This window comes from Triturus cristatus, chromosome 1_1 (assembly GCF_964204655.1).
Source record: "Triturus cristatus chromosome 1_1, aTriCri1.1, whole genome shotgun sequence".
In the NCBI taxonomy this organism is placed as follows: domain Eukaryota; kingdom Metazoa; phylum Chordata; class Amphibia; order Caudata; family Salamandridae; genus Triturus; species Triturus cristatus.
In genome coordinates, this window is record NC_140579.1 from 23,281,771 (window position 1) to 23,309,057 (window position 27,287).

Sequence of the window (27,287 nt, forward strand, 5' to 3'; positions counted from 1 at the left end):
TATTAAAGGAGATGGGAGTACCCCTTTATCTTTGCGACCTACTAGAGCGACTCCACAAAGATACCTTTGCCAGGGTCAGGTTCGGATTAAAAGGAGAACTCACGCACCCATTTGGGGTTGAAAAGGGAGTAAGGCAGGGGTGTGTCCTAGCCCCAACCCTTTTTGCCCTATTTTTAAATGGGCTTGTTGAGGATATTCTGGCCCTAAGAGACATAGATGCCCCCAAGTTGGCAGGTAGGAAAATTCCTGCACTAATGTTTGCAGACGACACCTTGCTCCTCTCCAGGACTCCCATGGGGATGGGAAGAGTCCTGGACGGTTTTGCATCCTTTTGCAGGAAAAGGAATTTAGTTATTAATGTAAGTAAAACTAAATATATGGTGTTCCATGCAGATACCACCAACCACCCTACCCCTAAACTGGATGGCCAGCCGCTAGAACGGGTCACTACATTTGACTATCTGGGCTTGACCCTCAATAATAAAATGACCTGGGGCCCCCAGATCTCTAAAGTAAATTTAAAACTTGTCCAACTAACCGGGGGCATCTCTAAGATGCTCAAAAATAGCCACCTAAAATTGATCAGCCCACTTGTAGAGATCTATAAAACCCAGGCCAGGGGTGTTGCAGCTTATGGAGCTGAATTTTGGGGCCATACCCCCTCCCCGATTTTACTTAAGTCAGAAAGCAATTTTTTTAGAAACATATTTGCACTACCAATGAGTACTCCTATGCAGCCACTTAGGATGGACTTAGGCATCCAACCGATTACGGATATGGTTGCCTCTAGACCAGTAATGTATTGGCGCCGCCTATGGAGTACTCCTGAATTGATACATTTTCAGGAGGAATTGAAGTCTATTTTGTTGATCCCAATGGCAGGTGCCATCCCTTGGCTAGCTTACATAAAGAAATTACTAAAGGAGATAGGGAGAGAAGACCTCTGGCTCTCTCCTGGGCATGCATGCCTTTCTCTTTCAAAGAGATCTTTGGCAAAAATTCTGGACGAACGAAACCTGACCCACCTTATTCAATCTGCTACTACAGCAAATTTGACCTCTGTTTTTCTTGAGGTCAAAATTAGTTACAAATTTGAGTCTGTAATAGATTTGATTCATCCAGTTATGGCCAAAAAACTCTTTCTACAATTTAGGCATGGCTCCCTCCCGCTCTTTTCGAGAACAAATAAGTGGCCTGGCTCAGTTTGGCAATCCTGCCCTGGTTGTGGTGCTTCTGAAGAAACTGAGGCACACGTTATATTCTTGTGTCCGGCATACATAACACCTCGCAGAATATGGATAATCCAACTAGCTAAGAATATAGGGGCTAGACACTGTTTGGAACTTCATAGGTTGCTAAAGTATGACACCTCCCCTTTATACGTTACTGTGATTGCCAAATTTCTCTTCTCAATGTGGCTAATTAGAAGAAAATTGTTACCCCACTAAGGCAATTTTGGTGTTATTATTCTTATTTTATCAACCGTTCTTATCCTATGCAATGATGAACGTGTTTTATTAGACTAATGTTTTATTAATTTTAATAACTGTTGATATTATATCATGTCTTTGTATGCACCTTTATGGCTAAGAGCCGAAATAAAGTTTTTTGACTGACTGACTGACTTCACATGCATAATCACTCGCAACACTTTTGATTCTATTAAAGACATTGTTTAGCAAAAAGAATGAACCTGGGGTGTTTTTCGAGGAACGTAATGGTCACTTAAAATGTGCATTGTACTTTTAACAGTATGTAACTTCAATGCCGTGACACATCACTGTTCTGCAGACCACTCTGAATTTTACACACAGGCAGTGTCCGGAACATCTGAGCATATTTGTGAATGTCCAAAATTCTACATCTTGTGCCAATATCAGAAATGTGTGAACAATCTCTTTTTGAAAAAACGGACAACCACATATTCCATTGGTCACTGCAGTGTGCATCATTGCAAACCGAGGCTCCAAATGAACATACATTAAGAAACCTTACTCTCTTCACTCATGTTGCATATTAAAGCTTTAATAGGTTGTATAACAAAATAGTAATTGCAATAAGCCCAGACTAAGCATATTTTGTGGAAAATTATTTGCTTGATTTATCAGTTTTTCATGCTAAATAGAAGTAATTCTGTACATACTGTGGTTGTCTTTTGCATAGTTTTCCCCACTCCTGCATACGTCTAGCACGGGTATAATGGTGGTTGTTCTCGAGCTATTGTAGTTGAACTTAGTAGGATGTTACCCACCCCTGGGTGGGTAACATCCATGCTTGCGCTGTCATAATGGTGGTAATTATTTACATATTGTATGTCTTGACACACTGGTGCAAAGCCCCTTTGTAATGCTGGTACTATTAACGTATTGCTAATTTTAGCACTTTTATAACACCATCTCTACTCCTATCTGAGTCATCAACCTGTAATATTAGTCTGCTAGTATGCATGCACTGGTCTCTGTAAATGATCTCCGTACAAATTTAAAAGAAATGTCCTTGTTGTCAAATCATGTGTGCAAGCATGCTGGTAGCAAAAGGACTAGTGGGGGCGAGGGACTAATATGTATGGACAATTATTGTTCTGAGAAAATATATCCTGCTTCTGACCACTGATTTCTCTAACACTGAAATTGTGATTAATAAACATTTTACTGTATTTCAAATAACATGTACTTTTCTTTTTGTTTTAGACGCCCTAGAGATTGTGATGAAAACTGGGAAAACTCAAAAATTTGCTGTTCAGAAAGCATTGTCAGATGCATTTCAGAAGATACTATTAGTGGTTTTAGGTGAGAATCAAAAAGGGTTTAAACAAGGTTACTAATGGGTTTAAAAATGGAGCAATTCATGTTAAGACTCGGGAACAGTATGACTTAAGTTAGACTATGTCTACCTGTACCTCTAGGTATGTACAACGGCATGGCTGATCTGAGTGAAAATGAACTAGATCACGTTCCTAGTATGTGATTATGTCAGTTACTTGGTTGTAGTACAAAATAAGGTAAAACAATTGTGATACTTTCTCAAGCTGAGTAGTAGTATTAAAATAAGTACTTCTGAAACATCTGTAAGAAATATTTCCTCAGTATGTCAAATTGCCTGAATGTTTGGACCCTATGATGTGATGCTGTGAGAGCTGCTGCCTGGTCATCATACAGGCATCCACCAGTTAAAATGGCCACGTCTAACAGTTTTCTTGAAGCTACAGCACAAGTGTGAGACTAACGGGTCGTAATTTTCCAAACTATAAGGGCTTTTGTGAAAGTTCTGCCACACATGGTGGAGAGTGGTATTGGTAGTGGTGGTGGTATTGGTGGTGGTGGTATTGGTATTGGTGGTGCTGGTATTGGTAGTGGTGGTGGTATTGGTAGTTATGGTATTGGAGGTGGTGTGGCATTGGTGGTGTGGGATTGGTGGTGTGGGATTGGTGGTGGTGGCATTGGTGGTGGTGGTGTTGGTGGTAGTATTGGTGGTGGTGGTAAACGCTGTAGAGGCCGTCTGGTTTGCATGGGTCATAAAATTCAATTTATCGTCAAAAATGACGCCTACATTTCTCACCTTCGTAGTCGGTTTTGGCAAGGCTCCAAAAGATACCGGCCACCATATCGAGGACCAGTTAGGGTTAAGATGACCAAAGGTTACCACCTCGGTTTTGTCGGAGTTCAGTTTCAAACAGTTTGCTGACATCCACTGTCCGATGGCCTGCATACCTGTTCTAAAACTCTCCGCTACTGTTTCCCCATCGTCCCTGACGGACAGGATCAGCTGGGTGTCATTGGTGGGGATATTGGTATTGGTGGTCGTATTGGTGGTATTGTTGGTTTTTGGTGGTATTGGAGGTGGTGATGTATTGGTGTGATGGTATTGGTGGTGGTGGCGGCACTGGTGGCCATATTGGTGGTTTTGGTATTGGTGGTGGTTTTGGTCGTGGTGGTACTGGTATTTGTAGTGGTGGTATTGGTGGTGGTACTGGTGGTTGTATTGGTATTGATGGTGGTGGTGGTGGTGATTGTGGTGGTAGTGGTGATATTGTTGGTCGTATTGGTATTGCTGGTAGTACTGGTTTTGGTGGTGGTATTGGTGGTATTTGGAATTGGTGGTGATGGCATTGGCGATGATGGTATTGGTGGTGGTATTGTTGGTGTTATTGGTGGTTGTATTGGTATTGATGGTGGTATTGGTGGTGGTAGTGGTATTGGTGGTGGTATTGGTGATGATGGTGATATTGGTAGTGGTCGTTGTGGTATTGGTGGTAGAGGTGATGGTGGTATTGGTGGTCGTATTGGTGGTATTTGGTAGTACTGGTATTGGTGGTGGTATTGGTAATGGTGGTGATGGTATTGGTGGTGGTATTATTATTGGTGGTTACGGTGGTGGTATTGGTGGTGGGGGTATTGGTGGTGGTAGTGGCGGTGGTATTGGTAGTGGTGGTGGTATTAGTAGTGGCAGTGGTATTGGTAGTGGTGGTGGTATTGGTAGTGGTATTGGTGGTCATGCTGCTTAAAAAACACAAGCGGTTTAGGCTAAAGCAGCGCATGTGCGGCCTGCAGTAAGAGAAACTCAATGAAGTAAATAGTGCTTACACACTAAAGAAAAGGTCCTGTGTAACAACCAAAGTAAAGGAGCTAGAAGCAAGGGGAGGTTACAAATGAAGACAAGGCTGTACTAAGGAGGGGCTAACAAGCCTATTAACGAATCCGAAGGCAGCATTTACGAAAGACAATGACACAAGCCAATGAAAAATATGGGCAGAGAGTGGGCGCTGGCTTCTCTCTCTTACTCTACTACAGCAGTCTCGCAGAGCGAGCGGTGTATGTGTGCTGCCGCTAGGCTCGATTTAAAAATGGGAGCTGTTGCATGGTGGTGGTGATATTGGTGGTGATGGTTGTGGTGGTATTGGTGGTAGTGATGGTGGTGGTATTGGTGGTAGTACTGGTATTGGTGGTGGTATTGGTGGTATTGGTGGTGGGGGTATTGGTGGTGGGGGTAATGGTGGTGGTATGAGTATTGGTGGAGGTATTTGTGGTTGTGGTATTGGTGGTGGTGATGGTATTGGTATTGGTATTTGTGGTGGTATTGGAGGCGGTGATGGTATTGGTGATGGGGGTATTGGCGGTGGTGGTATTGGTATTGGCGGTGGTGGTATTGGTAGTAGTGGTGGTGGTAGTAGTGGTGGTGGTAGTAATGGTGGTGGTATTGGTAGTCGTGCCGCTTAAAAAACACACACGCGTTTTAGGCTGAAGCAGCACATGTCCGGCCTGCAGTAAGAGAAACTCAATGAAGTACATAGTGCTTACACACTAAAGAACAGGTCCTGTGTATCAACCAAAGTAAAGGAGCTAGTAGTCAGGGGAGGTTACAAATGAAGACACGGCCGTACTAAGGAGGGGCTAACAAGCCTATTAACGAATCCGAAGGCAGCATTTACGAAAGACATTGACACAAGCCAATGAGAAATATGGACAGAGAGTGGGCGCTGGCTTCTCTCTCGTTCTCTGCTACAGCAGTCTCACAGAGAGAGCAGCGCATGTGCGCTGCCGCTAGGCTCGACCTAAAAATGGGAGCTGTTGCATGATGTGAAGCCAATGAAGGATTTTGAGAATGTGGATAAGTGTTGGGCTAAGTGGTGGTCTGTATACCAGGATTCAAAAGAGAGAAACCCCTCTAAACCAGTTGGGTAGGGATAAATAACCAAAACACAGATAAAGTCCCCCAGGTCGTCTAATAAAGAAAACTCTTCATACAGCAGAGTAAGGGAACAGTTTGGCTAAATCAATCCTCACATCAAAGTCAGAAGAATAAGTAAGACGACATTAGCAGTCCCTAAAATCTATTGCACCTTGCAATTATTGTGACTGTACAATAATGTATCAATGTTCCACATATATTTGATCAGAGCATTCTGGATATAAATATTGTCTATGTATTTCGGTGGTTTCAATTAATTTAACTCCACTTTTTAAGGCCTAATATTCATAGGATCTTCCTGCAATTTGACAAAACACTTAGGCCCCCTATTCACAAAGAGCCTCTGCACTTATGGCGGAGGCTCTGCGGTTTTGACGGGATCTCCGCACTTGTGGCGGGATGTCCTCACTGCACTTTCCCAATGCGGAGACCCCACCACGACTGGGGAGTCTTTGTGAATTGGGGCTATAGATCGCAGTCCTACAACATTAAGACAATCTAAGTGTGATTTGTTCAGGACCATAAAACCTCATTGGAAATATTTAAATACTCTGTAATTTTCCTGATGTCCTACTTATATTATTGTTAAGGGGAGTATTATTTTAGGGATGCCTAACACTTACTTAGATGCCTAAGTCGAATACACAAATGCTTTCCTATGTAGCTTGAGGATGTCCGATTTCTATAGCACCACTGTCTCCTCAAGCTAAACTGTAAGGATAAATATTTAGTTCACTTGCACCAGGTCTCAGACTGTTTATCTAACTTTTTCCAAAATAAACTGACTCTTCAGGGTTAAAGTTCACACAAATACAGTACAGATTATGTGATTTCTAATATCTCTATGTATGCACTGAGCAAGCTGGGGGACTGATTCTTCTATGTTATCAGTAACTCATTTGTGTGCCTGTCTCAGACCGGCCTGATCAGAAGCAATGTAGAAACTTAGTTCAGGATGAGGTTTCCTTCAATAAGCTGGGTTACATGACCCCTGAAAAAGAGCAGCACACGCCCACCGGCAGAGTCTGCCTAAGTTGTTGTAATGTTGTAGGAAATGCACCTGCGCCATGTGAATAACAAGCAGCAGCAGATTTAGAAATGAACCTGGCAGCAATGTTTTCTTGCTTTCTATTTGCATGGCTTTGCAAGTTAAGTGGGCCAAAAATTGCTGCTTTTTTATTTTGATTTCAGCTACAATTGTAACAAGCATTTGCAATGCAATAGGTCTAGCATTTGCTGGAGTTGGAGCTATTGGCATGGTAAAAGAGAATGCCTTTTATTTATGTGTTTTGAAAACCTGGAGGCCGTGTGTAAATACGCACTTTGTACTTATAGTCGTTGCTTAATAGAAGCAGGGCCGGCAGTAAAAGAGGCGTAGTTATTGCAAGCCTTGCTTCTCGTAAGGGTCGACTATAAGCTCCATCTCCAGCAAAGGCAAAATCTATTGCATTGCAAATGCAATAAGTCTTGCCTTTTTTAGAGTTAAAGTTATTGGCGTTGTAAACGGCAATGTCTTTTACCCATGTTTTTTTATTTGAACTGTAGAGGATGTATGAACAGAGACACTGCTGCAGCATTGCCTAGAGGACTTAGAATGAGGAATTACCGATGATATCAGAGAAGTAGGTAGAACCACTGTGTAAACGACTTCAATTGAGGAATTACCAATGGGACCAGAGAATCCGCTAGCAGCACTGTCAATAGGACTTGGAAATAAGGAATTAATGACCGAACTAAAGATGCAGCTTAAGCACTGCCTAGAGGACTTGGAATAAGGAATTACAGATGAGACCAGACAAGCAGGTAGCAGCACTGTTGTGAGAAGCTGGCCTGGTATATGGTGTACACTTATGTAAGTGGGCACCTTGCACCAATCTAAACAACCCTCATGGTGATTTTAGTGGTCTTAGACAACCTTAGAAAGTGATACTTTTGAGAGCAGCCTTCAGGCTTAGTCCAGAAGGGGTGTAAAGCAGCTTGTTTTACCAGAACATAATCTTATAGGTATAGTTTAAGTGAAAACGAATCACACCGTGTATTTATAAAAATATGTATTTATTATAAGACACTCACTATCACATACAAATATCTCTTAGCCAGAGATATACACAATACATTTCAATAGAAACGGATAAAGAGCACGAAATACACAGTGATCACCAGGGGGAGACCCAACCATATACTGAAATAGTGGTATGCGAACTACTAGTCAAGTCAAGACTATACCCAGAAGATGTAGAAGTGCCGGGCACCAAAGGAACCACCCAAGGTAAGTTACCAGAAGCCCCACGGAGGCCGTGTGCAGAGTAGGAACACAACACGGGATCAATGCAAGTCAATGGGTAAGTCGTAGTTGCAATTTTAAAGACGATCAACCCTTCCCAGTGGACCCTGAAGAAATCTTGTGGGAGACAGAAGGTTTTAGAGCCACCTTACCCGTGGAAACCCTAGGAACCAGGATACCTACACCAGGCAAGCCGGGTGCATAGGTATGAAGCGGCGGCAGAAACCACTGTCTAACCCAGTGGAGGACTTCAGGAAGATGCCGCTGCTGGAGAAGGTGAAAGTGTCTGGTGGAACCAAAAAAGTGGATTCAATAAGAGAAGTACCTGCAAGCCGAGGGGGCAGTGTCTATGCCACTCAGGAGTGACCTGGAGGCACGGAAGAGGAATGCTCACCGATGTCGCGTGTTGCAGGTAAGATAACAGTGACCTTGAATCTGCAGCTGTGCTGAACAGGCCACGCTGTGGACAACCAGGAGCCGGATACGAGCTGTCCCGCGTCGGATGTTGTGAGCTGAGGATTCGGTGTCCTTCGGGAGCACCAACAAGCCTTGGCAACTGCAACCAACGTGGAAGTCGAAGAAGGTACAGTGTCTGGACCAGCAAGGTCCAGGAGACTCACCAACAGGGGAGTCAGGGCAGTCCAGAGCAATCGGGGAAACCCATAGAACTCAAAAATGACCCTCCAGTGGACCCACAAGCCTCGAGCAGCTCACCAAAGATGCAGGCGCCCACTCTAAGTGATGCGGTGAGGATGAAGATTTTTGTCACAGGGGCTACTTGGAGCCTGAAGATCTTGGAGGAAGGATGCCAACAAGCCTTTGCAACTGCAAGTCGACGCAGTGCACAGGGGTTTAGGTCCTGCGGCTCCGATGAGGGATACGGACCTCAAACTTGGTGAGAGGACGGGGCAGGCCTCGGAGGATGTGAGTAACCACCACCTGTGTTGCTGAGCCTTTCGGAGTCCGTGGGAGCCCAGGATCAGCAGACGGGGTCAGCTTAGTTGTGGTGCCTGCAGATACAGGTAAGTGACTCCTTCACTTCAAGGGAGACTGCTTCAGGTGTCTTTGATGCCCACAAGCCTTGGAAGGTTCCTGTATGGTGCACAGGCACGGACATTGCAGCAGATGAGCAGGGCGACGAGATCAGGAGCAGCAGGGGTCTTCCCAGTTGCAGCATTGATTCCCAGAGCGAAGTCCAGAGTGCCCAAACGGTTGAAGAAGAAGTGGTGTCTGAAATTAATGTTGTCCCATGACGAATCTAGGGACCCACCCTCAGCTAAGCTCTTAAGTACCCTAAGGAAATGGAATCCGTGAATGGAATCATACTTCCCACACAGTTTATGGTGTGGGGGTATGATTCCAACATGTTTGATACCAAACATGATGGGGTACGTTCAGCCAGTTTTGAGATGGTCATCGCGTAATGACCCAGTGCTCCTCCATATATTATATGGCTGTCTCCCATCCCGAGAGAATGGACTCCGTATGCTGTAGGGGTGTCCTGCTCATACAGGGGCACACTCACACTTAGAACCGAACAACCTGTCTTCAGAAATGAAAGGCCTGCTTTAGGGGTGACTTATAGGTTTTAAGTGCAGTGACCCACGATATAGGTAAACCTATATCTTTCGGAAGTGGTGCTAGCACCAGCTTACACTAGCTGCAATGGCAGGAATGTAGTTAGTTTGAGTGGTCCCTCATGGGTGGCATAATACATGCTTCAGCCCCTGGGGGACCCCTGGGGGACCCCTGGTGTACCTATGCCCGGGGTACCTTAGTACCATATACTAGGGACTGATAAGTGTACACCAGTGTCCAATCTGGGATGTACCCACTGCTATTTGAGCAGTGCAGAAAATAAAATGGTAATAACAAGCCGTTATTCTCATTTTATTTTTCTGCGAGGGATTGGAGCCAGGGCGGGGCTGGGCTGAGCATAGTCAGGAGTGGTGTTTGCACTCCCAAAGTGCACATGATTGTTTGTCCGGCCCTCTTGGGCTCGCCAAACAATCATGCACACTTAGTATGTTCTCTACAGGGCTGTGCCATGGAGAACAAGCCCAGGCTCCCTGGTACTGGCCGAGTGGCCGCTCAGACCAATAATGTCGTATTGGCTGAGCGAGGGAGGGAACCTGGGTGCTTCCGGTGCTAGAGAGTGAACAGAGATTTTGAGTCTATCGACTCCTGGTGCACGCAGGATGTCCAGTCATCCTCGGCCTGACTTCAAGGCTTTCGACACCTGTCGCAAGCTGATGTTGGTTACGGACCTGCACCGCGTGTCCCTGTGGTGCCTGGAGCGCTACTATGATCCCAAGTCGTGCTCCGAATGCCCGACCATGAATCTGAAGTCTTTGCGGCAGCGGTCCCGAAAGCTTCTCGAGGCCCGGCAGTCCGCTCCGCGCCGTTTGAGGTCCTGGTCACGTGGTAAGTCGAGTGACCAGTCGCTGAGTCACTACCCCTCGTCATCAAAGTCTCCGCACTCCTTAGGTAAGTCGAAGCAGAAGAAGAAGTCGAAAAAGCATAGTCACTCTTCGCCTTCTCCCCGTCCGTTGGCCAACACTACAAGGGATGCGGACTGTGCCTGTCTGACTCCGCGTACGGAGCCTGAAGGGTCGGCTCAGAATTTCCCTTCTTTTCCGGGAGCCAGAGCGACCCTTGTCCAGCTTCGGAGTTTCTACGAAGCGATGCATGCCATCTTTGGGAAGACTGACTCTACCGGCGTGCTTTTCGAGCCCGCGGACTCGGCTGGGGGCTCTGGGCCTTCGATGCCAGTGGCTCCGGCCCTGGTGCCGCAGGGTTCACTTGGATCCAGGTCTGGATTCGGATCGGCGCCGGTTGACCTTGTTACACCTCCCCCCGGAGCAGAGTCCACCGGCACCACGTCCACAACCGATGTCGGTTGTGTCCTCAGCAGGCGTCGACCCCGGCCTCCACTCTGACTTGGACACGGAGCCGGACCAACGTCGGATCCAGCGCCGAGCAGTACTTTTGTACCTCTGTTCTACCCGGGCGTTTCCTATAGGCCGGATTGGTAGCCTGAGGAGGAATGGTAGGGGTCTGTAGACCCTTTAGCTGACCAGTTGAAGGAACCGGACTGGAGAGAGGAGTTGGGGGAAGCCAGTGGTCTGGATACCTCCCCAGACCTTGGCATGCTGTCTCCTCCTACCGTGGCTACGGAGGAGGGTGCTTCTTACGCAGTCGTGTTGCGTAGGGTGGCCGAGGCCCTCAACGTCGAGCTGCCTCTTCGGAGCCCCTGCTGCCTTTTAATGAAGCCCTCACCGACATCCTTTTGGGCATCTGGTCCAGGCCCAACACAGGGGCTCCTGTGGATAGGATGATTGCCCGACGCCACTACCCCGCTCTGGGCGACCCCTCTTTCTTCTCCCAACACACCACTTCTGAGAGCTTGGTGGTTCAAGCCTCTACGTCCAAGGGCGCATTACCTAACGCACCAACTGATAGGGAATCCAAAAAGCTGGACCACTTTGGGAAGATGTTTTCTTCCTCCAGCTTGGGGCTGCGGTCGGTAAACACTGCATGTTTGTTGGGCTGTTACTCCCACACTGTGTGGGATACGGTAGCACGGGTGCTGCCACAGTGCCCGGTGGAGGCCTGGGCCGTGCTCTCCCATGCAGTCGCCGAGGGAAGAGACGCAGCTAAGTTTGCCATTAGATGTGCACTGGACACCGCCGACTCGCTAGGCAGGACAATTTCAACGTCAGTAGCCCTTAGACGCTATGCCTGGCTGAGGTCTACTGTTTTTTCGGGGCTGTCCAGGCTTCCTTGCTAGACATGCCTTTTGATGGCCTTCGCCTATTCGGCAACAAAGCAGACCATGCGCTAGAGCGCTTCAAGGACTCCCGTGCTCCGGCCATGTCCTTGGGCCTCTCCACCACCCGCCCTGCGCAGTCTGCTTTTCGCCCCTTTCGTGGCTACAGAAGGTGTGCCCGCCACATTCCACCCAGAGCCACAGGCCGGCGCAAGCTGTCCAGCACCTGCATGGCCGGGGACGTGGGACCCACCGTCTTGGGTCTGGAAGCCAGCGAGCGGGCCAGTCCACCTGCACCCCCTCTGCAGCAGCCTCCACACTCTCCTAGTCCGACTTTTCTGGGCCAACAGTCGCCAGTGGGTGGCAGATTTCGCCATCACCTCCCCCACTGGCGCAACCTCATGTCGGACAGGTGGGTTTTGCAGATAGTCCGAAGCGGCTACTCCCTCCCCTTCGAGACTACCCTTACATCTATGCCACCTCAGCACCAATGTCTGCGGATCATCTGGCTCGTCTCCAACAGGAAGTTACGACTCTCTTGGCCAAGGGAGCCATTAAGAGAGTTCCTGCCCCAGAAGTATTCCCACTACTTTCTGGTACACAAGAAGGACAAAGGCCTGCGTCCTATCTTGGATCTCAGGTACATCAACCGCTTCCTCCGGAAGGAGAAATACAAAATGTTGACACTAGCTCAGGTCCTGTCTTCCCACGACCCCGTAGACTGGATGGTAGCGTTGGACTTGCATGAGACTTACTTTCACATCCCTGTCCTGCCGACCACCAGTGTTACCTGTGGTTCACGGTAGGCCACGAGCACTTTCAGTTTACCGTGCTCCCCTTTGGCCTTACCAGCGCCCCTCGGGTGTTCACGTAAGTGATGGTGGTGGTCGCAGCTCATTGCGCAGATCAGGGGTTCCAGTTTTCCCCTATCTCGACGACTGGCTGTTGAAGGCAGGCTCACCCCAGGCAGTAGTCTCCCATCTCCAGACTACGGCGGACCTCCTGCAGTCGCTGGGGTTCACTATAAACGTGCCGAAGTCCCACCTGATTCCTTCTCAGAAGCTCCTTTTCATCGGAGCGGTTCTGGACACAACGCAGTTTCGGGCTTCTCCTCCCGAGCAGCGAGTCCTGGATATTCAGGCTATGATTCTGATTTGTCAGCCTCTATCGCGGGTTTCGGTCAGAGTGACCCTGAGGCTGCTGGGCATCATGGCCTCCTGCATCCTGCTAGTAGATCATGCCAGGTGACATATGCGGGCTCTGCAGTGGGACCGGACGTTCTAGTGGGCACAGCGTCAGGGGAATCTGTCCGATTGTATTCAGATCTCGGAGGGCACTACACAGCAATTGCAGTGGTGGCTCACGAACCAGGATTGGGTCAACGGCAGATCCCTTCCCCAACCAGAGTTCACAGTGGTAATGGATGCATCACTTCTGGGGTGGAGCAGCCACATTGGAGAGGCGGAGATCAGAGGCCTCTGGTCTCCGGCGGAGTCTGGGCTCCACATCAACCTTCTTGAGCTTCGGGTGATCCGTCTTGCACTAAAAGCATTCCTTCCCTCTGTCCTGGGAAGAGTAGTCCAGGTGTTGAAGGACAACACCACCGCCATGTGGTACTGCAATAAACAGGGCAGGGTGGGGTCGTGGACCCTATGTCGAGAGGCTCTCCGTATCTGGACATGGCTGGAACATCAGGTCATATCCCTGGTGGTTCAACACCTGGCAGGTTCTCTGAACGCCAGGGCGGACGAACTCAGCCGCAGGTGCATGATGGATCACGAATGGCGTCTTTACTCGGAGGTGGTGCAAGGTCTCTTTCAGCAGTGGGGAGAGCCTTGGTTGGATCTTTTTGTTATGTTATGTTATTGGGGTTGCTTATATAGCGCATGGCTACTCCAGGGAGTGTCCCGGCGCTTTCTGACCCCAAACTGAGAAAGAAGATGGAAGAAAACACAAACATAACAAGTTACTGCTTGTAAAGCCAAGTTTTCAGGGCCTTTCTAAAGGCAAGCAGATTAGAAGTACGGCGCAGATCCACAGGCAAGGAGTTCCATAGTTTTGGGGCAAGATGTGTAAAGGAACGACCACCTATCCTGACCCTTCTAATGGGAGGAACCGTTGACAGGCCAAGACATTCAGATCGGAGAGATCTGGTGGGTTTATAGAAAAGAAGCCGTTTCTGAATGTACGAGGCCCCAACCAAATGGAGTGCCTTGTGGGCTAAAGTGAGAGCCTTGAAAGTAATCCGCTTCTTAACTGGGAGCCAATGAAGGGAAGAAAGCAGCTCTGAAGCCCGAGCTTGTCGAGGTAGGCCAAAGATCGCCCTTGCTGCGGAGTTTTGAACTACCTGAAGTTGGTGCAGGAGGTAGTCCGGTAAACCCAGGTAGAGGACATTTGAGTAATCAATCCTGGAGCAAATCAAAGCCTGTACCGTCAGCTTCCTGTGGACTAAAGGGAGCAGAGGAAGAAATTTTCGCAGCATTTTTAACAGACCAAAACAGGTGCTGGAGAGACCTGTGATCTGTGTTTTCAGCGAAAGGGTGTTGTCGATTTTGATCCCCAAGTTTTTTGCAACCACAGAGGAAGAGGAAGGGGGTGACATACACACCGGCCACCATTCCTGCCACGGTGGATCTGCTTGACAGCCGAAGAAAAGCACCTCAGATTTATCAGGGTTGCATTTGAGGCTGCTTCGCTGAAACCAGTCGAAAACAGCCCCCAGGCAACCACGGATGCTCTCCCCGTCAAACTCCATGCCCTTCTTGCAGGTGAAGAGAAGCTGGGTGTCGTCAGCGTATGATATGATCTGGGCACCCATGGACTCCGCAAGTACCGCCAGTGGAGTCATGAAAATGTTAAAAAGGGTCGGGCTCAGCACCGACCCTTGTGGGACTCCAACATCCATAGGCGGCACCTCTGCGGAGTACGGCGGGGCCCAGACCACTTGTCGACGACCCGCTAGGTAAGATCTCAACCAGCTCAACATCGTTCCACGGAGACCAATCTCGTGAAGTCTTCTCAAGAGGGCGTCATGCGGGACGGTGTCGAAGGCCGCCGACAGATCCAACATCACCAGCATAGCTCTTCCCCCTGCGTCGAGAACTTCCTTAGTGGCTTCGTTTACTTCCAAAAGAGCGGTCTCGGTGCTCAAATTGGAGCGGAAGCCAGATTGGGTAGAGTGGAGTAACCCCTGATCTTCCAAGAAGGAAGAAAGCACAGAGTGGACGTGCTTCTCGACGATCTTAGCCAGACTGGGCAGGAGAGATATGGGCCTATAGTTCGCGTGTATCTCTGGATCAAGGCCTGGTTTTTTTAGAAGGGGAACAACCATTGCCTTCTTCCATGCTAGCGGAACCATGCCACTGGACAGGGATGAATTCAAGACAGGGTAGATCAGGGAATTAAGAATCTTGGCATTCCTAGCTAGAAAACTCGCCGGACAGGGGTCAAGCGGAGAGCCTGATTTAATTCTGAGTAGGAGATCCAAAGCAGTAGATTCCGATAAAGGTGGGAACTCCGATAGAGTGGGGCACGTATCAGATGGAAAAGACAACAGATTTTTGCCACCGAAGAGAACGCGCAATGTCAGCAATTCTGCACGTTGGAATTTCCAAGGCGGCACTCACTTGCTAGGCGACCCTTTTCGTCGCGAGTGGAGTTGCGGTCTTGTATACGCCTTTCCCCCTATACCACTTCTGCCCAGAGTGCTGAAGATCAAGCTCGACAGGCTCAAGTCATTCTTGTGGCTCCGGATTGGGCACGAAGAGTCTGGTTCCTGAGTTGTTACACATGGCCATCGATCTCCGATCAGACTGCCTCTTCGGGAGGATCTTCTGTCGCAGCAGCAGGGGACGGTCCTCCACCCGAACCTGTCCAGTCTCCACCTCCTTGCGTGGAGATTGAGCGGCGACAGTTGACAGCCTTCGACCTTCCTCCCGAGGTCTGTGATGTTATCTTGGCAGCCAGGCGTCCCTCCACTAAGACAGTATACGCCTGCAGATGGAACAAATTTGTGGCATGGTGCACAGCAAAGGCTATGGATCCCTTTCCTCCCCTCTTTCTGAGGTTCTCTTGTTCCTCTTTTCTTTGGCCCAGCAGGGCCCTGCTCTGAGCACTCTAAAGGGCTACCTCTCAGCCATTTCAGCCTTTCTATTTTTTTTTTTTTTAGTTTTATTAGAATGAAAAGCAACAGCAGTCACATATAGATCAACAATCATTACATGTTCAGACACACATTGTCTACAAAGTTTACCAGTCAAAAGTTTGTTGTCACTTAGTCATCTGTACCCCTCCCGATCCATTGACGTTCCGTCATTTCCATTTCTATGGCAGGTGAGAAGCACAAACGACCCCTGTAAACATTCCACTTTCCGCATTTCCTATCCCACTTTTTGGGGCAACCTCTAGATTTGAAAACCTTTTTTTCTTCAACCATACATTTGTCTAGGTCCCTCACCCAGTTTCCTGACATTGGGGTGGCCGCTGCTCCCCCTTTCATAGCTATGTTCCATTTTACCAGTGTATATCCCAGGGTGACCCACTGTTGTTCCACCTCGGTAAGATCTGTTGCTTCCCATAAGTTAAGGAGCCCTAATTGCGGTCTCAATGTGATGTCTTTCCCTAGTGCTTGGTGCATGTCCCGTGTAACCCTTTCCCATAAGGCCTGTATGAGTGAACATTCCCATATGATGTGATAGAAGGTTGCCTCCCCATTACAACGACGGAGACACAGGGAATCCCGCCGGATCCCAATCCTTGCAAGGGTGACACCTGTGAGGTATGTTCTATGTAGGACTTTTAGTTGGACAAGGTGGAGTCTGAGGGGGATAGCCACCTCCCTGGGGGACATCAATGCTGTTTGCCAGTCATCCTCCTCGAGCTGCCCCAGATCTGTTTGCCATTCATCTCTGAGGGATCGAAAGGAGTCTGGTAGATTGTTACATAGCTTCCAGTATGTAAGCGACACAGCTTTCTTTGGCAGCGATTCAGAGAGGAGACTATCCTCGAGGGGGGGAAATGCCGGTAGGTCCTCAATACCCCGGTGAGCTACAGTGAGAACGTGACGAATCTGGAGATAGCGAAAGATCTCTCCTTCAGCTAGTTTATACTCTTCCTTCAATTCCGTAAATGTCAGTATTCTACCAGTTTTCCATAGATGACCTATCATCGAGATACCGATATTGTCCCATCTGTCGAACCCGGGCTGGTTGCAGAGTGTACCCAGTTTTTGAGCTGTACCCAACGGGGTAGCCCGGGTCAATACATCAAGCCTGCCAAGTCATTTCAGCCTTTCTTAGGCTTCCTGATCAGCCTTCTCTTTTCAAGTCCCCTGTTGTAAAGCGCTTCCTTAAGGGCATTACTCATCTCTTTCCTCATGTTTCTTTCGTAATGCCCCAGTGGGACTTTAACTTAATTCTAACTTATCTTGTGTGCGCTCCCTTTGAGCCGCTACATAATTGTCCTTTCAGACTTTTGACTTTAAAGATTGCTTTTCTGATTGCCATCACCTCTGCTCGCAGGGTGAGTGAGCTCCAAGCTCTTTCTTCAAAACCTCCTTTTCTGGCAGTTCATCCGGACAAGGTTGTCCTTCGAACTTGACCTTCTTTTCCCACAGTGGTCAAATTATCACTTTGCCTACCTTCTTTCCGCTTCCACATCCTTCTAAGGAGGAACAGAAGCTCCACTGTTTGGATCCAAAACGTGCGCTTTCATTTTATTTGGATCGCACAAAGCAATTCTAGGTGGATGACCAGCTCTTTGTTGGCTACGTGGGCACCAAAAAAGATCGGGCCGTGCACAAACGGACCAGCTTTAGATGGGTAATTTTGTGCATAAAAGCTTGCTATTCTTTGCCAAAGGAGCCTCCAGTGGGACTGCGCGCCCATTCCACCATAGCGACAGCAACTACCACTGCTTCGGGACGTGGAGTCCCCCTCAATGACATCTGTTAGGCAGCTACGTGGGCATCTTTGCACACGTTCACAAAATATTAATGCCTGGACAGCCAAGTCCGGAGAGACGGCTTCTTTGGCGTTCTGTTCTTCAGGACTTCCTGGTGTGAACTTAGTTCGCAGACCCACCGGGGTTGGTATTGCTGGGGTATCTATTCTAAGGTAAGGAATCAATAACTAATTGTCTCTTTCAGATAAACAAGTTACTTACCTTTGGTAACAATATATCTGTAAGAGACATAGATTAGTTATAGATTCCTTACCACTCCTCCCATCCTCCCCGTTCTGCGAACTGACTTATAGGGTCTGGGAATCCCTTTCAGGGACCTAGGTTTGTGCACCAGTGGTCAGTGTCTTGCATGGCTCTGCGCTTCTGGCGTGGAATGTTGTCTAAAGGAACAGAAGTCAGCGCGCTTGGGCGGCATCTTAAGTAGATACCGCAACGTCATTCCGGCAACCACGATGCCAATGATAGACCCGGAGTCAACCGACTCCCCCTTTCGACGTGCAGGGGTACTGCTGACGAAAAAATTCTCTGGATCCAGTATGATGCCTGGAGGTAATTCTAAGGTAAGGAATCTATAACTAATCTATGTCTCTTACAGATATATCGTAACCGAAGGTAAGTAACTTGTTCTTTACAGAGCTACTTCTGCTCCCAGACTCAAACCTCATCAATTTTCCGGCCGTGTCAGCGCTATTGACCATAACCAAGGTCAGGTCTTAAACCTGAACCACCCTCTCTCCACTTATATGCATAGTTACTAATTATATTTGTTCAGGATCTCAGAAGTTCCTTAGCACTGCAGGAAAAGCATATCCTAGGCACGCGAAAACAACAAAGAAAACATACAATTTAAATTCTAAGCAATTCTGCTTATAGTGTCAACAGTGTACCCTACATCTCTCGGACGCATCACCAGAGCAGTTTCTGCCTTATTTTCCATTGCTCACTGTATCAGAAGTAGAGCATATGCCTGCTAACGTTCTCTTCACAGCAATACCTTCATACAGATGTTTGTCTCTCTCTCTCTCTCAGCTCTCTGTTCCACAAGAGTAATCAAACCCTCCATTAGGAATTATTTTACCTTTTCCTCCTCCACAATAGCATCCCAATACTATTCTTTCCCATCTTGGAAAACCACCATTTCAGCCTACTCATACAGTATACTTCTAATCTCTCAGGGGTAAGGTTTACTCTGAGCTCTTGTTTCAGCTCGCAAAGTAAGCAAATACAGCCTTTCACACCACAAAACTCTTTGCTATGTTTCTCTAAGGGAAAAGTGTTTCTCAGAACAAATTATCTTACTCCCAAGGTTCCATCACAATTTTATCTCAATGAACTTATCATACGTCATACTTTTTTCCCAGCTCCAACATCACCAGTTAAAAGTTCTCTCCGTACCCTAGACATCAAACAATGTATTAAAGCCACACACCTTTAATTTGGTTTATTTCAAACTAAATAAATATGCCAAACAGGTCAACTATTGATTAACTAAGCATAATATTCCCTGGGTACTTCACCAAGTGCAACCATTTCATTTTTTTGCCACTCTAACGTTGGCACACTGTATACACCTCCAGCTATCCTTTTTTGCAGATGTTCTTTTGCAAAGGATCCGTCGTTCTACAATATGGAGCAACACCCACACATTCCCACCTGGCTAGGGATTCAAATCATCACACTGCAGTGGGTTAAGGCATCCGTTCCTATAAAGTGAGCTTCTGTTTTGATATAGTTATGGATATGGTTATTTCTGGTTATATTCACAATTACATCATATAAAGCATACTGATTCTATCATGCTTACAGTGTTTACACAATCATAGATGAATATTAAGATATATTTATACTATTTATACCCCTGTTTTAGTAATGTTTCTTTATCAAAAAAGTATAGATATGAATGCTTACAATTTCTATATCTGTGGTTGTTTATATTTCTATACATATGTATGTATATTTCCTTTGTCGATTTCAATTAATGGTACTTATGTTATCTACAGCACTGCTTGCTATTCTGATTCAAGCATGTGAATCTATGAAAGATCCAATCCTGGATAAGAAAATAAGTTACTTACCTGTAACTGCAGTTATCCAGTATTGATATCTTTCATAGATCCCCATGTGACCCACCCTCATCCCCCTAAGAGGCTCCACTTATAGCTCCGGAGTACTATTCCAAGTTGTGCTTGATAATCGCAAATATTCAGTCTCTGTTGGGAGTGTTCTAGAGGGTGCTGTCACCTGATTGGTTATAGTTCAAGTGTGGTCTTTTTTTAAATAAGGACTTAGGCTACTAAACTGACTTTACATTTCCATTATAGCCTATGATAGTAATACACACTGCTGTATCGTGGTACAGAGGGACTCTCACCAAGGGGAATGATTGAAGCTCGGGAAATCTATGAAGCGTACCATTTCTGGATAACTGCAGTTATAGGTATGTAACTTATTTTCCTGTGAATGTCACAGTGGCTGATTGTCTACTAGGCACTTTTGAAAGCAAGCAATGGCAACACTAATAGGCCTGTCTTGTATGGGACAGTGGATGCCAGACCGAATGAATTTGCCAATGCTTGTTATTTATGTTACTACTTCTAGAATCATATCGCTTTTCTACCTTGACACCTTTTTCTAAAGAGGAGTCTTAGGTTTTGTACTACTGCTGTTTCAGGGGAAAATAAAGCAAAACAAATCCATTACTAAAAAACATTTAGGGGTAATAGTGTTATGTTAATAAGGCATGTTGTGTATACATCATGCATATAACAACATTTCTTATTCGTCGGGAGAAGAATATACATTTTAGGATGCCTGGCCCGTGAAATATCCTTAAGTGGTGCAATCAGTAGAGCATCTGCAAAATAGGAGAATGGGAACAGCTCACTGAAGCTCCATAAGGAGATCTGTATTGCTTTCAAGATCTCATTATGGTCCTCCCGTGATACGTTCCCATTTGTTTTTTTAAAGTTCTTTTTATTAAATGCTAACACTTCTCAAAGGGGACATTCTTTTAGATTTCATACTATCCTTTTGTTTATTTATAAAGTCATGGATTGCGACCAGATGCCACTAGTCATAAGAGCATGTTTAAGGAAATCCTTTCCTCTTCCTGTATGACAAAGAGTGCAAAGTCAGCGGAGGATCTACAATTTCACAAAATCAGGTAATTGGCAGGTACAACCTGCTCCACTGGGCCCTGTACCTTTGAAGAGAAGGGGGCCCTCCAAATAGATTACCGAAGAGTGGAAAGGGTTATTTAGCCATTTATTTATTTGCAATTTCTATATAGCAAGAGGCAGACTCAGATGGGTATACAAGTGCTTTATAGTAGTAAGACAAGGTACATGCCTGTGAGGATGATCGATGGGCCATTGTCAGCTGGGGAAGGGAGGAAAGATGGAGCCTCAGAAAGCTTCTTAGGATGCCTCAGCCATGAAGGGTGTACAAGATTTGATGTTCACGGCTGTAGAAACTGATTAGTAAGGAAAGGTCCGAGTTCTCTTTTGAAAGAGGCTTAAGAAGGATTTGTTCTTATGGCTGGTGGGATGGAGTTCCAGATATTAGAGGCACTGGCTGAGATTGATTGGTTCATTGTGCCACATTTTCTGAACTGAGGGTTTTCAAGATGTGGAGAGTCAGTGCTTTTGAGTACTCTGGATCCACCTGAGATATTTAGTTTGTGGGCCAGATAGGTTGGAGTTCCAAGGTGCATGTATGGCTTTGTGGATGAAGCAGGCTAGTTTGAAGAGGTTTCCAGTTTCGATTGGAACTACTGGACTGAAAACCTGGTGGCTGTAGTGAGGAACTATGATACAAACCACTTATGAAAAATAAATCGATGTGTTGAGAAGCCTGAGGATTACTTGATCAAAAGGTCATGCTTTTTCCGGGTAAATGCCAGATAACCCCTATAAATTCATTGTTCTCATCAAAATGTTGTTCATTGGTCAAGAAACAGCAAACTTTAACATTCACTAATTTTCGCCCTTCCCGTACCGGAGTCGCTTTCCCTCTAATAATAATCTCAGAGTAGATGATCCCTTCATCTCTCACATGAAAAAAGGCATCCTTTACACATTATGAGCAGACATTCCCAACGGTCGGTGGACATATAGGTGCAAAGAAACTCATAGTTGCATATCTACCATGGCAAGGGAAGAGAAAGAGCTGGTTAAGGGTTCCGTTAGGAGCCATCAGCTCTGTAAAACACCTTTTATGGAACCTTATCTCGGATATGTAACAAATCCAAACCACCGTTTTCTTTTAACCAGATTTAGATTGAATCAACTACATCTATTGATCGGAGCCAAGAAAGACTGGAGAAGGGCGTTGGACCCTGGCCCTTGTTCCTGTGATAACTTTTCCCCCCAGGATATTATACACCTTTTTTTCTTCTGTGAGCACTTTATTGACATTAGGAAACGTTTTTTAATCCCAATTTTAAGAGATAAAGGCTTTGTTCAAGTGAGACCTGCTTTTTTGTACCTACAGCTCTTAAATAATGTTTGGGAAACCTTCAACATTGCAAGTTTTTTAACTGTGGTAATTCGTACCTTGAAGAAATGAACTGTACCCTTTTTAATGTTTTTTTAATTGGACACGTGACCTGGTAAAAACAATTGGTGTAATTGTGTTTCTTTTTAAGCTTGGTACTCCCCTAATAATGACATTTTTGTTTTTAATATGTATTTATTGTAGTATGCTTTTATGGTTTGCACTTAAACCGAATAAAGACTTTATGACTGACTGACTGGTTATAGAGTATGTGACATTACTCATTACATCCAGCAGTAGTCCCCACTTGCTCTCAGAGGCCTTTCTTCCACAGTTAGAAGTCAGCTTATCAGGCATTGACTGGGCGGGACAACTTTAGACTTTGCCCCGAGCCGGCGCAACTCAGATGGCCGAAAACTTTACAGTCCATGTAACTACCTAAGGGAGTCCATTGAACACATAACATGCACCTGCCCCACTTTACAGATGGAACATAGACACTGGCTCAGACCAATTATTTTAATAAAAGGGATCTGAACATGCAGAACAACTGTGATCAAGTCCTTGCAAGTTACAGACTAATGGCTCGCTTTGTTAAATTTCTGACTCGCGCAGCAAAGAAACTCAATGCTCATTTGGAATTGTCTCCTTAGACCTTTCGTGTGAAAATGATAGCCAATTCAATTCGGCTATGGGACACCACCTAGCCAATCCCCCGACCTGAAGCTCGTGCTTTCTCAACTCCCTGTCAAACCTTTATTTAAAAACTTTGAATTTTAGTGCCTTGATTTTAAGATCTATTGGCAAATTACAGTTTTACAAGGCGTAGTACTTCTGTGAATTACTGCACTATATTTTGTTAATGTCTTTTGTATGCAATGGTGTTGTGCCCTCACACACAGGTTGACACAGGTAGCCAGATAGTTTAGTAGACTTCTTTATTAGTTCCATGTAAGTAAATACATCAGTCCTTATTCATGTTGCCAGCCATCTCTCCAGCCCCACCAAGAGCAGCCTCCCTGCTGCTTAGCCCATCTCCAACTGTCACCACTCATCCACACAGGCACCCAGGTATTCAATTCATCACAGTCACACCAACATTCCTATACTATCTGTCACTTTGGCTGAGGGGCTAGGAGACAGCTAGGCTGGATTATATATAATGACACTTATGAGGATATAACATTATCCTCTTCTTTTTAACTGAAAAATGAAAGTGTGGGAAAACATAGAAATAACTATAAACAGGAAAATATACAGAAGAAGAAAAGTTCTAACTCTGGGAAGCAAAGCTAAATACAACTTCACAAGAGTAGGAACACTACGTAATCTGAAGGAAGGAAACATATTGACAAGTAAGATAAAATAAAAAGCAAGCAATATTCCCATCCTTCCCAATAAACAAATTCAAAATGTAGAGAAGGGTGGACAACACGCCAAGACAAACACCCGAGGCCAAAAACAGACAACAAGGGTGAAACCAACACGAAAGATGAACGTGTACCACAAAGTAAATAACACAGAGGGTACACACAGTGAGGCGCAGGGTGACTTACACACAACAACACCTAAAGCGCAGGGCAACTTACACAGAAGAACTCGTGAGGCACAGGGCGACTTACACACAAGACATGACGTGCAGCGTAACGCGACTTACAAACACATTAAGACCCAAAGTGCAGACCAAACGTGCAGCGCAAGACGACATACACACAAAGTGAAAATGGGGCTAGCACCCATAAACACACACCCTATGTAGGGATGTACATTTGTACAGCACAACATGTACATGTGGCAGAAACTCATAACCCAACCCTGTGTAAGGGTTCACATCCTAAACACATTTATATGGGAACCAGCCCATAAAACTACCCCCATGTAGAGGTCATATAATGTAAAATGTAGCAATGGGACTAGTACCCAAACCCATCCCTCATGTAAGGGAGAAAACTGACTACCACCCACTAAAATACATGGATCAACCCTGTGTAAGGGAGCCAAAACTGTGGTATCACTAAACAATATGCATAAAATAAACATATCACCACAATAAACACTTTATCTCTGCTCATGTAATTTTAAATTTTGAGCTGTCACAGGTGAGCAACATCTCACCCGAGTAGTACTTGACTAAAACCTCCCTTGTGTAAGGGTACATATGCATCCAAGAAAATGAAAACCCAAGGTGCATAAATGTGGACTTGCTGAAACACCATAAGCATTTAGCATAGTCTTTGGTTTTTAACAACACTGTAAGCACATTTTGATGCAGCAAGACCTAATGTGAGAGAAGTCTCACGATTTGCGAATGCAGACTGTTTTTACTTTCACAAAAAAAAACTTTACTCTACTGTTCAACAGTGAACTTTGGTCAACTGTTCATATGTCAATAAGTAAAACCGTGGGTTTTGACGTGCAAAAATAGCAATGAAGCTGACACTGAACACTATGAGCCAAAATAGTCCCCACCTGTGGCTGCTTCAAAATAGTCCCCATCTGTGGCTGCTTCAACTAACAAGAACATGCATAAAACACAGCAATACAAATACCTAGAGGAAAAGCAAAGATCCCCAAGCTGTGCGAGACACCAGCACCATGGGTCTCACAGATTTTAGTTTTCTTGGCCCCTCAATGGTGCGCATGAATTGAGTTGTGAATATGCACACAGAGTACAGAGAACAAAGTACCTGTTGTTTCCTGGTGCTGTGGCATCAGAAAAGCAAATCCCATGACTGGGCAAGACATCACTATGCTCCCATTGCTCCTAAAACTCACGGCTGGCTCCTGAAGCAAGCGACAGGCCAACGGTGATCATAAAACGTGTGTAACCACACGTGGTTGGCAAAACAAACATGAATCACCAGGGAGAACGGATGAAGCAGCCGCCAACCACAAGATGGTGGCTCGCTTAGTACGTCACGCCGGATGGTTCACGGCGTGTTAGTGCTTATGGATGTACCTCTTCAGAGCGAGGCTGCGTTAAAAAAAAATGACTTGGAGAAAGCGGATACTTCATGAAGATTTCAGGATGCCAAGAGGTTCCGTGCGACTCACTAAGGTGTGGGTAAGCTTGCACGTGATGTAACGGCTCGTGCCATACTTTGAAAATGCTACGCAGTGGTTAAACTGCCATTGAGCCCAGACACCTGAAAATCTGGATAAATTGTCTCAAAAGGTTGTTGTTGCCTAAATTTACATCAACATCGTAAAACAAAACATCCGAACGCTGCAAGCTTGGTCCTCAGCGTTAACAGCAAAGTCTTACAAATGGCACTGGTAAAACGGTTGTTCGTATAACCAGAAGTATTCAAACTAATGCACTACTCTGATGTAGTAATATTTCTCGATAAATTCCACTCGTTCGTGTAGGCTGCAAAGAGAGACCCAATAACAAAAGAGTTAAGAGTACGCTCAGGGTCACGTATTTCTTTCAGAAATACTCACATGTGAGCGAAAAGAATCCACTGTAATACATTCCTTAGATCCAACCATGTAAATGTCAAAATCAAAGACAAGTAAGCCCAGTGTGCAGGAATCTCACCTCCCGTGCAGCTACACCTCGCAGATTGTATAGACTACTCGATCCAGGGCAATCACAATGTAGATAAAACAGCACAACAGAAATATCCATAAAGTTTACAAAAGTGAACTAATGGTGCCAATTTCATCAAGCCAATAAACTCTTTGTAAACCTCAGAAAAACAATGTGGCTGGATCACCCACTTCTGGCAGTGGTGTACCTTACACCTCCAACTCACTAATCCTTATTGTAAGACCAATGGAGCATGTCCAGGCTGGGCAATGGTGGTTGGGGCCCTCCGTTGACAAGGACACTGGTGGGGCTGGCTAGCCTGTAGTAGATCCAAAATTGCTTCTTGTAGTTGCTGTAGTTTCTTGTAGATGCTCTTGTTTCTTGTCCAGTAGTAGACCGCTTTAAAATCCTTAACGCTTGAGTCCAGGTCCGGTCGTCGCCAAAATATGTTGTTCCCTCACACACAGGTTGACACAGGTAGCCAGGTCGAGTTTAGTTGACTTCTTTATTAGTTCCATGTAAGTAAATACATCAGTCCTTTTTCATGTTGCCAGCCATCTCTCCAGCCCCCCAGGAGCAGCCTCCCTGCTGCTCAGCCCATCTCCAACTGTCACCACTCATCCACACAGGCACCCAGGCATTCCACGCATCACAGTCACACCAACATTCCGATACCATCTCTCACTCTGGCTGAGCAGCTAGGAGAGAGCTAGGCTGGTTACATATAATGACACTTAAGAGGATATAACAAATGGTTTTTAATAACTTCGCATGTATCAATAAATAATAATAATCTCAAAGCCAATTCCTGTTTCTTCCAGTTTGAGTCAAATGTTCCAAGGACAACCCTGTACACAGCCTGATGTACCATTGCAAACTTGGGTAGTCTCTTTCTTCTTTCAGTTAAAATCAAGAACTAATTTTGCAGCTCTCAGAAATTACAAATCTGGGTACCATTCCTGCCTGCCCAAACATTTGTGTGCTGGAGGTCTAAGACCTAGAATCAAAAACTGCTTGGTCATCAGGCAAAAGATGATAGGGCACGTGTTGCTTTGTTTTTCCAGCTTTGTCCCAGAATGTGTTTACTGACTGTCCCACCATGTATGGAGCCACCATGTATGGAGAGCCATACCCTGAGCGCCACATCCCCTCCAACACTCCTTATTTTAATTTGGGTAAATAGTACTCAAGTGTACTGGGGTTTAATGCCATCCATACATCATTTTGTAGTTAATTTCTCTATTTTTGCTTGACAATGAACGTTTAAGAATGTCATATTGAATAACTTCTCTTTGTTTTGATATAATTTCTCAGATCGACACATGAGCTCTTTTGTGGACTTGAATTTATTTATTTATTATTTTATTTGATTAGTTTTGTATAGCACTGGCTAGACCCGGAGGTATCAGGGCGCTTTATATGAGGATACACATGGTTACAAAGTTACATCAGTTACAAGTTACATCTGTTGCTAGAAACACTTAAATAGCATAGAAGATGAAATAAATGATGTGTAGAAGGGTAAGGGGGTAAGGTAAAAGGGTAGGAGGGACATACGG

At 45.7% G+C, this 27,287-nt stretch overlaps 1 protein-coding gene across 3 annotated transcripts in view; it reads left to right on the top strand.

The window, feature by feature from the left end:
• Positions 1–27,287, top strand: part of LOC146869194 (RAD52 motif-containing protein 1-like) — a 113,296-nt gene that overhangs the window by 73,971 nt on the left and 12,038 nt on the right. For all 3 annotated transcript variants that reach the window (XM_085643080.1, XM_085643069.1, XM_085643071.1), the window contains one exon: positions 2,691–2,789. In XM_085643080.1, coding sequence (XP_085499206.1) covers positions 2,691–2,789 — 99 coding nt within the window. The remainder of the gene's footprint in view (positions 1–2,690; positions 2,790–27,287) is intronic.